General features: G+C 36.4%; 1 protein-coding gene across 1 annotated transcript; it reads left to right on the top strand.

Moving 5' to 3' along the window:
* The first annotated feature begins 6,871 nt into the window (after positions 1-6,871).
* LOC115755962 (CASP-like protein 1E1) lies at positions 6,872-9,136 on the top strand. The gene is made up of 3 exons (XM_048280220.1): positions 6,872-6,967; positions 7,000-7,296; positions 8,622-9,136. The coding sequence occupies exons 2-3, from the start codon at positions 7,067-7,069 to the stop codon at positions 8,944-8,946; spliced, it is 555 nt and encodes a 184-aa protein (XP_048136177.1). The 5' UTR covers positions 6,872-6,967; positions 7,000-7,066; the 3' UTR covers positions 8,947-9,136.
* The last annotated feature ends 4,512 nt before the right edge of the window (positions 9,137-13,648 follow it).

Below are 13,648 nucleotides of genomic sequence, written 5' to 3'. Positions count from 1 at the left end.
TGGTAGCTCAATAGTAATAAAAGGCCGACGCAATAAATTGTTATGAATAAAGGAAGGTGAAGACCGTCAAGACAAGGGTTTGAATTTTCACATTGGAAAGGATGACAAAACCCTATTCAGAGTGAGGCCCATGACTGTTTGAAAAGGCAAGATCGTATCTCCCCCCACAGGAATTCACGACTTTATGTAACAAATCAAACCGTATGAAAGTATGGAAAGTTTTCACATGCAAAGTCACGTGAATTGTGATTAAGAAGCTGCGAGCATGATAATCTGATAAAATTGTCAGTTATTTATGACCATATGATCTCCAATTAATTAGTGCTTTACGTAAAATACGCGGTGATAGTACGTGAGTTTACAGTTGAGATTGCACCGTTCTTGACAGTACTATCATGGAAGCATTTCTCTTGTGATTATGCCCATTAAATCTTAAGAAAAAAACATAAGAATAATAAATCCACTAAAGTACGGATATCCTTCACCAACCTCCATAATTCTTTGTAAAAAAGTTAGAATTAAATTCTGATGAAAATTTATAGCCTAATTTAGGATCACACTGACGCAAGAATTATTGCCATGATACTTAGTATCGACTTTCTTTTATTTTCATTTTTCGCCACGACAATTATGTCTCTTTTGTTCCTAAATTCCCAACTATTATTCCTGAAAAGGGAAATCATCGACGGTGCTATGTGTTTTGAATTGAGAAAATGGAGTCTATATTTTACTGTGAATTCTCAAGGATTCCTTGTTTTATATACACAGAGTACACACATTCATATAATATTGTATGGATATTGTAGGGGAAATTGTCCATTCAGTACTAAATTTATTGTGCAAATGCCAATTCAATCATAAACTTTTCAATTTTGTAAATTTAGTCCTAAGTCTTCGTGCGGAATTCTAATATAGTCATTATAGCTAATTTTTTCTAAAAATCACTGATATGGCAGTGTACCACCTAAAATAGCAAATGATGATTGAACTGCCACGTCATCAATTTCCAGCGACAATTGACCAAAAAGACTACATTAAAATTTCGCACAAAGTTGTACGACTAGATTGGAAAAAATAGAAATGTTCATAACTAATTTATGTGACTTTTTTCTATTTGACTTCTTTAGCCAAAAAAGAAGTGTGATTTTTTATTTATAAAGTCGTTAACACCTTCCTTTCACTTTACCCTCAACACGAACTAAATATAAAAGTTGCGGTCATTTTTTCATTTGATTTCTTCAGTCATTAAGGGGGTTTGCAATATTTAAGGATAATATATTTCTTTCCTAAGGACATATGTGACCATGTTTATTAAAATGAAATGACTCTATTTTTAATTAAGATAGATGCACTTTGATGTGATTTTTTTTTTAAATTTGTCAATATGACTCTTTTACATTAGTGTCTACGCTATAATATCAAAGTTAAGGTCACGATTTTTTTTTCAATTTTAAACAAATTAGAATTAAAGAAAATAAATTGAATACATGAAAGGACTCTCCAAATATAGTGTACACCAAACAGCATTTAGCCTAAAGTTGCTTTAAAACATGTTTTTCAATTACAATTTACCAAACAATCTTGCATTCCCCAAAACGCTTTAGGCTAAAGGCTTTTCCCAACTGTCGAACCAAACACACTCTAAGCTAACATCGTACAATAGATTCATTTCTATTGGGGTAATTTGCTCGGATTCCATTAGCTAATGCCTCTAGGGATTTATTAGGCAACCAATTAAAGAACTTCTAAAATCCTTCAATAGATAGAAAGTCTCGTGTTAAGTGTAATTATTATCTTGAAAAGTGGATTATTAATCTTGTAACATACTTAACAAGTGATCTAAAGGAACCCGTTTAAGATGACCTCGTTTAACATACTTAACAATGAGTCATGCAATTGAATGAAGATAATCGACCCCATATTTGGATCAATTCCATTAGTTGTGCTAATTGCACATGCACAGAACTTGGGAATCCGTAACTTTGGCCCGTCGATAATCTTATGAGTCAAGCAAGATGCAAATCAAAGTCGAGATTCGATGGTCCCCGCTTGAGAGCGTTTATACATAATGGCACGCGAAGTCAAATCGATTCAATACGCTTAATCTTCTGTAGGTGCATGTTAGGTGCATTAATTATTGAGTCCATCCTAACTTAAGCAATTTTGATGACAATGTTGACCTTATTAATCGCGAGGAAGTTTAACTGCTAATCCTAATATGAGTGAATTATCTAAAGTAAAATTCAATAAACAGACCAGATAGAGAATTTGTCCCCGCATCGTTTTTCGGTCAACATGGCCATTAAACTATATGAAAACATCTATTCAAATTTGGTCCTCCTGTTAAAATTGTGAACGGATTGATGACGTGGCGAATGTGTGGCATCTTATGTGGCTTGTAATTTTTTAAATAAGATACATACATCTACAATAACGAAGAAAGGAAATACAATTGTGTCAGCCCCAGGAAGAATTGGTGCCCCTTGCAGAACCTAGCGGCCACAGTCTGGAAGGGGCTAGGGTCACCACGACCCGGCGAAGGCTGCCCCCCAGCAGGAATTGGTGATCCTTGCGGGGCCTAGCGGCCACACTTCGGAGGTGGCCAGGGTCACAATGACCACTAGAAAGGCTGGCCGAGGTGGCACGACACTGGTGACGATAAATAGTTGAGGTCGTACGATCTTGGCCATGGCAAATTCAAAGTGACTTGAGTCCATGGAGGCGAGAAGCGGTGGCGAGCCGTCGCCACTTCTCTCTCTAAGTGTACCTGCTCTCCCTCAAATCGTTATGTGTGTGTGCCCGCGCTTCTACTGAATGCTGCGCCAGCCGTGATCGGATGAAGGACGGCACGGCTGGCGACCATTTGGTGGCTCTTGTTGGTGCTTGGACGGAGCCGCCGCGGCTTCTCTCTCTCAGTTTGAGTTTTTTCAACCCATTCGGCAAGAAAAACACAGTCAGGATGACGTGGCCGTGAGATAGCTGTCCACGTAGCATTTCAGTTTACAATTGTCTTGTAGTAGATCAAGGGTCATTGTCCAATCCGACAGATTTTGCAGGACGCGTTAGAACCGCGCTCCGCAAGAATCGTGTGATGTCTCTTCTCCATTGAAGGAAAGCATGCAAGAATTTTAAAATCATATCGTGCATGGATATATCTTTGCCACGTATCCCTCACAATTTTTCATTAATTTTTTTTTATTTTTTGCTGGCCAGGTGTGAAATGCCAGTCTGGATGCTGGGAAGCCTGGGAACCTTATCCTGACCCGAAAAATTTAAAAATACAGGATTGCCGCTCTGTCATAATCTCGCATGAGATTTCTTTGACTATCAATGTGTACGATCTATTAAATTCACATTGACTCTCATCTACTAAACCCGGTTTCTTTCTCCTCCTCGTTCTTGGGGATTCGGATCTTTTGCAATGCGCTGGACAGATATCGCCCGTCTAAAGAATTAAGGGTGCTTGATGAAGCGTGGAAGGAATCGATATCTTGTATTGAGAAGATAAGGACAGTTGACTAGGGTTTCGATTTTCGGCTCGATAACTGGAGTTAACTCGTTCAAACCCATCACCTATGCACAAACTGCTCCGGCAAGGATCGTCTATAAAACCAAAACGCCTATACTTGACCGGTTCATTGGATTTGCCGAATATTTCACAAGCATTTGGCATATAACAAAGTCTTTACACTCATGTCCCTTAACAATACATCTTTTTTTCAAATATATATATATATATATATATATATATATATATATATATATATATATATATATATATATATGGCCACAATCATAAGCCTTTACTTATCTGTCTTTCTAGAAATTTTTTTATTCTTGGTACCTATTAAATTAAGAGCCATTGGACAACACGGTCTTGTTTTTTTTTTTTTTTTTTTTGTTATTGGTTCAACTAAAGATAGGCCCTCAACCTAATTAATTATGTATACTAACCTAACACTATGCAAGTACATGACCAACAGCGCATAACTCGGTAGCACTCACAATTTCTTACGTAATAACTCTGAGCGGTCCATGAAATGGACATAAAACCCTAATTACTTACTAGTCTTGCAAACTCCCTAGCTCACTAGAAAAATTCCGACAGAAGGCCAAAGGTATAAATTACTAAATCAACAAAAGAAGATGAATAAATTGTCAAGATAGGGTTTTGAATTTTTGACTCAGAAAAGGTAAGGCAAACCCTATTCATAGGGAAGTCCATAAATGTATTGAAAAGGCAAGGTCATATCCTCCACCTTCGAAATTCATGACGTCATGCCAGAAATCAAACCGTATGAAAGTATGGGAAATGTTCACACCCAATTGCCCATTAAAGATTGCCCAAGAAATATGGATTTCCCTCACCAACCTCCACATATCTCCCAACTATATCTACGTTGTGCAATTACTACAATTATTAGATATATCCAAAACAGTTTTATTCAGCCAATAAAGCTTCACATTCATTGGTCGTTGCGTTCATAATTGTCACCTTGTTGCATGAATAGGGTTATCTACATACAAGCAAGCGCATGGGTGGTCTTAACGAAAGTAAATTTAGATACGTTCGTTTTGGAAAAAAAATGCAATGTTTTTGAAAAATATTTTTCGAAAAGTCATTTTTTTAAATATTGGCAATATTTTTCGGTGTTTAGCTGATACCTAAAAGTGAACTGGAAAGCATTTTATGTCATTTGGTAAGGAATTGATTTTCCTGAAAAAATAATTAGAATTTTAAATTTTTTAATCAGTTTTTATTTTTCTTTTCTTTTTTGTTCCTCTTGTGGCGCCGACCACAGCCGCTTGCCTAAGGCCGGCGAAACTTGAGCTCGCCGGATCTAACGACATGGAGTTTCACCTAAGGCCAACAAGGCTCATCCCTTGCCTATGGCCGGTCGCCGGCCATCGCCGTGGACGGTGATTGGTTGTAGAAGAAAGAAAAGAAAAAAAATGAAAAGCAAAAAATTAAGAAATTAGAAAACTATTAGAAATTCATATTTTTTTAAATTAATAAAAAAATTTAATTCGAAGGACTATAGAGAAGAAAGATGAGGAAAAATAATTTCCTCCCTTCAAAAAGAGGAAATCATTTTCGCTACTTTTAAAGGTATTTTTTTCATTGATGAAAATATTTTATTTAATTAGTTTATTTTCTGTGAACCAAATGCCGAAAAATCTATAAAACATTTTTCTATATTGTTTTCCACAAAAAACACCAAGCCTTAGTTAATTTCAAGCGATGTCGTTTATTGATGGGTGTAGTCATAATAGTATTCGTATGCTTCACGTACTAGGTGCGTAGGCCTCCCGATGGAAATTTCTACAAGTTGTACCTTCTCGTACACACGTAAAAGTCAAATGCATGGAGCATACATGTATGTTATGCGGTAGGAGTTCTCAAATTCAATCCCTTAGTTTCCGAGAGTCGAAGAGAAAAAGAAGTTACTTTCTCTTGAATGCTTTTTCTTTTGACCATACCCGGAAGAGTCGTCCTAATTTGTATACATGAATTCGATCGACCAAAAGAAAGAGGATAAAAACCTTAATTTTGGCTAATACTAAAGCTAGTACGCGGTATTTGTGCACTAAGTCACGTGCGGCACGCTCTAATTGGTCATTTAAAACAAGGTGAAAGTCATCAAAACCGTAAATTATAATTATATTGACACATTTACTGGAAAAAAAATTCATGACATCAAAAACCCTAAATTTGTATCTACGAGACATGTTTACTCCAAGCAAAAAATCCCAAACTTTTTACTCGTGTGGCACATTTACCCTAAATTATTTTCTTTTAATACCAAAAACCCCAAACTTATAGATGTGTGATACATATGCCGGGGTTAATGTATCATGCTACAAGTTTGGGATTTCTGGTGACACAAAAAAAAAAAAAAGTTTAGAGTAAATGTGGCAAACCGGTATAACTTTGGGGTAAATATATCACATGAGTATAAGTTTGTAATTTTATGGATTTTTTTATCACTATTTCACCGGAAATGTCCGCAACGAAAGACATTTCACCAAATGCATAGAACCTTCGGATTTGATAATCAAAAGGTTCTTATGGCGACTCCAGGAAGTCAAGTAAATGACTAAAAGATAAATTGTGCGATAAAGGTAAAAGCGGATAAAGAAAATCGCGAGTAGGATCAATTGCAGAGCATAAAGATAAGTATCATTGATTGTTTTTTTTATTGAAAAAGGGTCGTCTACAAAGACTTGTCTCGGACTATAAATAACCTAGCACAAAGTATAACTGTCATGTGTGGTTATTTTTGTACGTCCTATCCCTAATTTCTCGAATTGGCTTTGATAGCCGCTCTTCTTGTCCTTTGGACAGTTTGAAGTGCTGACTTATCTACTCTGCTGGTCCGTTGGTGTGACGTACCAATTCTGCTGTGTCACCGGCATTTTCATTATACGAGCGTCGATTTCGCCATGTTATTGGCTACCGATGCATGTCACATCTAGAGTTCGGCGAAAGTGAGCCATTCTCATGGGCCTTCTAGTCATAAGAGGCCTAGGCCGATTTTCGATGTCAACAGTCACCAAAGAATAATTTAGAGTAGATGTGTAACAGTTTGCATAGTTTGGAATTTTTGGTAACTTTTTCCCTTTAAAAAGCCGGGTCATATGAAAATACGCGATTAGAGCCGCGCCACAAGCCATGTTACCTAGCATCAAACTTTGTAAAATAGTAAGAATTGTTGAAAAGAAAAGTCAAAGTACGAATGCACGCATAGCCGAATTGGGAATGTGTACACCCAACCTTCCATGCACGCCATAACTTCACAGACGAAATCGCTTCCTTGTGAACTCTTCTTAAGCTTCCACATCCCCCCAAACAACGCACGAGTCCAAACCTTCCTTTCACACCTTCCTGCTTGTCCAAACTCTCTCTCTGTCTCTCTCTGGCCGACCTCTTGCATTTGCCTCTCTTTATAAATTGAATTCCCCATTTCATCTCACTATTCATCTCTCTCTCTCTCTCTCTCTCTCTCTCTCTCTCTCTGACATACACGAAACCCTAGTTACGACTCCGCCGGGGATAGAGACAACCATGAACGGGGACAGCGAAGCGAACAAGGCCGCGGGGGGATATAGGGAGGGTAGGAGGACGAGGACTTGCGGTTTGGTGCTGAGGCTCCTGGCCATGGCGCTTACCCTCGCCGCCGCCGTGGTCCTCGGGGTCGACAAGCAGACCAAGACCGTGCCCGTCCAGGTCGGCTCCGGGTTGCCGCCTCTCCACGTCCCCGTCACTGCCAAGTGGCACTACTTGTCCGCCTTCGTGTACGTTCCTCGCTCCCCTCTTTTTCCTCCTTTTCGGTAAATTTATTTGCCGGACTAATTTCAAGTGCACGAGCCGTGTAATTCCAATCCATGATTTATCGCCATTGATCTGGATAGTTAACTGAGCTGTGTCGATAGAGGTAGATTGCGTAATATACGAGTCGCACGGGCTCAGTACCATATAAAAAGTGCTCGTTGATTTTCCTTGCTATTGATAATTTGTTCTAAGTACTTCATGGAGTTTGTGCAGTAAGTGTAATTTTACTGTAGAAGATAAAAGAGTCTTGTAGAGACTATCATGTATTGGAGATATCTAATGTGGTCGATATTCAATTATAATGGAGGAAACTATATGTGGCCTGTCATGCCCTATATTTAGTGGGACATTAGGGTCCATCAATAACCCCCCTTTTTTTAATACAAAATTGGATTATGGACTAATAGCATAAGATTAAAAACAATTCAATTTTTTGAAATATTGATAATGCATATCACAAGGACAATTAGTACATCTCAAAGCTGCAAAGTGTCCTTAATTGATCGTTTGACAAGTGCATCTAGAATAACACTCGTCAACAAAGATCGTATATGTTCTGTTTGAAAAAAAAAAAAAACAAGATTGTCGTATATATTGATGATTTTTTTTTTTTTTTTTTGTGTGTATCTTCTTAGTAAACTCCTAGCTTTGCTGCTTAATAATTATCCTTTAATTTTCTTTCGAAACTTGACCAATTTAATTTATGGGAACTGGGAAGTTGGGGACATTTATAGGCCGGGCATATCGATTATGCATTGAAAGCCTTCGCGTCCCACCCACTCTGAGCAGCTTTAGATTGAATAAGCATACCACCTACGCCTCATTTAATTCTGTGTGTCTATTGACTTTTGCAGTAAATTCAACTGTGAACATCCTAGTATTTAATACTTTGATCGCACCGAATCCTAATTATTTTATTTTATTTTTTTGTAATAAAAAAATGATTCGATAACACTTGTCAAGTTAACTAAACAATAGGTTATTACTGGAAGATTCATTATTAAATATGTTTAACAAGTGCCTCGAAAACGCTTATTAATAAGATCCGTAAAGAAAAAGAAAAATCCCATCTTGATCGCAGATTGTCAATTGCCAATATTAAACCTCATGACGGGCCAAGCGGTTCGACTGCTGATATAGTGGATTCCATAGGTCGGGCCATAATTACGCATCGAGTAATTGAATTGAGAAGATTTTATTTTCACATAAAGTTTCATGACAAACAAGAAAAGGAAGTTTCAATAGAATTGTTTCAGTGTAAAATAACTAAAATATTTTCTCTATTCAGGTACTTTGTGGTGGCTAATGCTGTAGCGAGCGGCTACGCCGCGCTCTCCTTGCTCCTCTTATTCGCCAACAAGGCCGGCAAGAGCCGAGCGCTGGCCTCGGCAGTGGCAATCGCGGACATCATCATGGTGGCTCTCCTCTTCTCTGGCAGCGGCGCCGCCACGGCCATCGGGGTCATCGGCCACGATGGGAACTCGCACGTGCAGTGGGGGAAAGTGTGCAACGTCTTCGACAAGTTTTGTGACCGCGTGGCCATCTCCATCGTCTTGTCCCTGGTTGGGTCGTTGGCTTTCGTTATAATGGGCGGTTTGGCGGTCTTGGGCTAGTGGGCCTTTCTCAAACAGCCTCCTCTAATTTAATGCACGTTTCGATATTTAAGGTTATTGTCTGTGTTTTGCCTTTCATTTTATTTGGGTAATGACATGTAAAATGTTGCTTATGTGACGATATTCCTTATCTTTTTTTTTCTTTTTGTAAGAAATTGGTTGCTTCATATGGATTTATTTGTGTTCTATTGTCGCGACCTAAAATTTACGCTAACGGATTATTAGGTTAATTAAATCAACTAACCTAATTCGGAGCCTCTCAAGTCCTACTGAATCGCAACTTATGTTTATTCATGAGAAAATATTTAATCGAAGCCGCCACTAATCATTTACGGTAGGTTGATTAGAAACCTATATAAAATAGCGGGAGAACTATTTTATCTCTACGAACCGAAGAGAATGAGTCCGGGGACTTGGTTACGCTAATTGAAAAATTAATGCCCTATCGATATTTCATGAAAATGCCTTTCCGATTGATCGATGTGAATTAAACGATTTTGATTAATTGAAAAAAGAAATGTGACATGAAGATCATATATTAAGCACCCATATGATGATTTTTTTGGTATTTTCAGCAATAAAAGAAAACATTCAAAAGCAATAAAAAATATGAATAAAAATAAACAAAAATGCCCATAATATACCTTTAATTTTTAATTTTTTCGAAAATCCTCTCATTTTCAAAGATCCGGGCTAGAGCGAGATTTTATCTGCTACATCCTCGAGGATTCGAGCCGGTATGCGGATATATGTATAGAAAAACATCCCTTTCACCAAAGGACAGAACACAAATTTCTATACTAAATCACCATCCCATTCCATAAGATCATGCACAAGGTGTGATTTATTTTTCCGACGGGTCTAGACACATAGGGGAGCATATATTATGGGCATGTTTATTTAAAAATGTGCAAATTTTATAACAAACAATCATGACAAAAATAAAATAAAAAGTGAGTTAATTAAGTGGAAATTTCAAAAATTCAAAGAGGGGTTGCCGAAATTGTTGAGTGAGGGCCTACCTTTCATCATCCAAAATTGATCCAACTTTAATTTGAGAAAATTATCTTTAAGGATTGGAAATTTTGTTTTGAGATAATCCTCAAAGAAAATTCAAATAACACTCAATCCAAATCAAATTTTATCTCTAATCGAGTACATTAAAAAAAGAAAACACTTGCATGAGATAAGATAAAATGATCATTGAATATGCAATCAACCAACTCAAATGCTACGGATAATTATCGAGATCAAAATCTTACCCGCAACAAATCCAACATTATCCAATTTCAAGAGAATCTTAGCTATTAGATAAAGTCCGATTATTATAGATTATTATCCGATTTACATGAGATAATATTGAACAACCAATGGATAACATCAAATCAAACAATTGGGATAAAAATCAAAACAATGCTCATCCATCTATATGCGGGTGAACTGGTGTCGAACAACCGTTGAATCGGCGCTGAATCAATGCACAAAACCTGTTGGAACAGAAGCTAAAACATGCCTGGACAGCGGTTGGGTTGATGCGACTCCGTGGCTAAATTCGTGGCGACAAATATGCATGAACAAGTATTGAAGTTGGAGCCTTTGGTGATGCAAACAGGAACTGTTGAGGGCGTGCTCCTCTTTTGGCTTTATCTGTACATAAGCTTTATGCCCATAGGGGTTGCCATGGAGGAGATCAACTAAGCTATGGATCCCTCTTTCTTTTTCTCAGCCGTATGTGTATAATGAATGTCGCCCCCCTAACCCCAAGGTATAATGAGGTATTTATAGACTAAAGGGTTGCATAATCCTAGTTGAAGTAGGATTCTTTAATGACCATCGAATTAAAAATTCTGATCTTCAAAAGTCGGATCTCATTAAAACTCCTCAATAATTTCCGCCACAAAAGAAATTGTCATGGGCTAGCTCAATTTCCCACTCTTACGGACTTAACTATACAATCTCGGGCTCAAATTGGATTTTAATTAATTAAATGAATAATTAATTATGAGCCTTTAACATTTAAATGAGCAAAATGGGCTGAATTAAATCAGAAAATAAGTTCAAGCCCTCTTAGAATTTTCGGCAATCTTCCCATGCTTAGCCGAATTTTCCATGTGATGCCCAATCCGTCTGCTTGTCAATTTAAGCTCAATTACTTTCTACGGCCCGAATACAATGATACACACGACTGACGAAAAGTAAATATGCAATGCATGAGAAATTTACTTTTTGGTGAGAACTATGACTAGTTCTCATTTTATGTTTGAAATGAATGATTTTAAGAAAAATCAAAATTTAGGTGTCAACATCTATCAATTAATAAAACGGAAAAATTGCAGGAAAAAGCTTGTTATTAATTCACATGGGGACTTGAAAAGTATATATCAAGTGTTTTATTCGTGAAAATAGACTACTTAGGGGTGACTAGATTTGATAGCTTATAAAAAATAAATTCAATCGTCAAATAATGAAAAGAAGTTCTTAATGAAAATAGACATTACAAAGAAATTCCGTGAAAATATATACTTAGGAGTCATACATTTCGAGAAAAATGAGTTGTTTCCGAAAAATAGTTTCCAAGAAGCCATTTTCCAGGAAAATGATAATATGTTCCGATGTTCTGCTAAAACCTAAAAATGAATTGAAAAGAAAAATTATGTCATTCGGTACGAAAAATCATATTTGATTTTCCTCCATTTTAATTATTTTTTCTTATTTTTATTTATTTTTATTTATTTTTTTTTGTTTTTTTTGTTAACTTTTATTTTTTATTTTTTTAGGAATTTCGAAATTTTATTTTTAAATTTTTGGCTTTTCTTTTTCTTTTTTCCTTTCTTTACCCTTCTTCTTTAACCAGCCGCAGGCACGGCCAAGCATCGCCAAATTTGACGATGAGAGGCAAGGCCTCGTTGGCCTATAGCAAAGCCCGCGCAGCCTATGGTTAGGAGAGGCCTTGGTGGCTGGCAACCGAATAAGGAAGCAGGTAAAAAATAAATTTAAATTTTAAAAATTTGATTTTAAAAAATAACAAGTAAAAAAGAAACAGAAAAATAAAATCTAAAAGGAAATGTGAAGGAGTTGATTAAAGAAAGATGATGGAACATGTTTTCCTACTCTAAAAAAGAGAAAATAATTTTCCTCACTTTCGAATGTACTTTTTCCATGAAAGAAAAAATGTTCCTTGACTCATTTATTTTCAATGAAACGAACACCAAAAAATCCAAAAAATAATTTTCCAGAAGAAGTTTTCTGTGAAGCGTGCAGCGCCTTAAACATTTCTGAGTGTGTGAGAGAGAAGATTCAAATTCTATTAAGCATGAACTTCATGTAAGAGTTGAAGCCGTAAAGGAAGAATTGGGAAATTTTTTAATAGGAGATCAAAAAGTCTTTTCCATGCAGGTGGAAAATTCTTTCACCTAGTTTTATCAATTTGCAAATTCTTCCTTAGTCAAAAGAATGAAATTGGTCGATATTATGACAATATTAAGTAACATAAATGTTATTATAGGAGAAGTTGATCGTTAAAATGTTAATTGATAGAATAGAAGTACAAAATATAAATTTTTTTCCTAAATTGAAATTTTATAAAATAAAATACATATGAGAAAGGGAAAAAGGATTGCGATTCTTAAAATTAGGAGGTTCTTTTTATGTCTGTCAAATAATATAGACAGCGCATGTAGAAGTAGAACACCCAGGGGCAAACAAAAAAAATGAATGTAAAAGAAGCTTTACAACATAAAAAGCAAATCGAGATAAAATTTTATCACATAGGATCACATGACATTTTGGAGAGAAGATCTAACGGCTATCATTAATTCGCATTTGAATTACTCATTGGCAAAATAAATTCGGTTTAAATTTGTGCTATGGGTCATGATCTTAAAGATAAATTGATCTTCCAACAATTATTCCTTTAATGTGCACAAGTTGAAATCCTCCCTCACTTTGGTTATAACAAAACTACACTTTTTTTTTGGACAAAAAACTTGCCAACCATCACGCCTTGTCTCAAAGTTTGCCATCGCAGCTGGTCACAGTTATTAATATTAGGTGCATCAATTTCAAGCAAACTCAATATGTCACGGTGACTGAATAATGTGGATCTCACGTGAACTTACTAAACTTAAGGATTATAGATCCTAGATTCACACGATTATAATTAAATTTGTGAATCACATGACGTACATGTAAGCTAATAATCCGGTAAATTACATATTGATGTAGAGGATCCTCTCAACTTCTAAGGAAAATTAAGAGAGTTAATTAAGCACTTGGGATTTATGACATACGATCAAGAAAGGTCTAACGCCCATCATGATTAGCATATTAATTACTCGTTCAATAAATTTTTTTTTTTTGTGCCAAAACTCTTGTTTCCGCTTTAATATAAAGGTGGGTTGGTTCCAGATGACCATGGTAAAAAATATTTGTTGGGTTTTCACCCGCCTCAACTAGAATCTCATGCACACTCGTCATGTCTCCTCTAGCCTTTCCAACATATTTGTGTAAAATTAAGAAATTGATGCACACACTTAGCATGTGTCGATCCTGAGCAAATATTAATTACATTATGATAAGGTGAGCTCGCTAATTCATAACCGTCGGATCGTACAGGTCTCACGTGAAATGACTAAAAATCAAAGGTAGCGAATGTTTCAAACTCGCATGAGCCCGATAGCATTAAAGAATTCTTCCTATACCA

This window comes from Rhodamnia argentea, chromosome 6 (genome assembly GCF_020921035.1).
Source record: "Rhodamnia argentea isolate NSW1041297 chromosome 6, ASM2092103v1, whole genome shotgun sequence".
NCBI lineage: Eukaryota > Viridiplantae > Streptophyta > Magnoliopsida > Myrtales > Myrtaceae > Rhodamnia > Rhodamnia argentea.
This window is presented reverse-complemented; position numbering and strand designations above follow the sequence as displayed.

Excerpts from the sequence above, each read along its gene's own strand:
- LOC115755962 (XM_048280220.1), top strand. The coding sequence starts at position 7,067 with ATGAACGGGGACAGCGAAGCGAACAAGGCCGCGGGGGGATATAGGGAG. Across the intron at positions 7,297-8,621 it reads CACTACTTGTCCGCCTTCGT|GTACTTTGTGGTGGCTAATG; the intron begins GTACGTTCCTCG and ends TTCTCTATTCAG.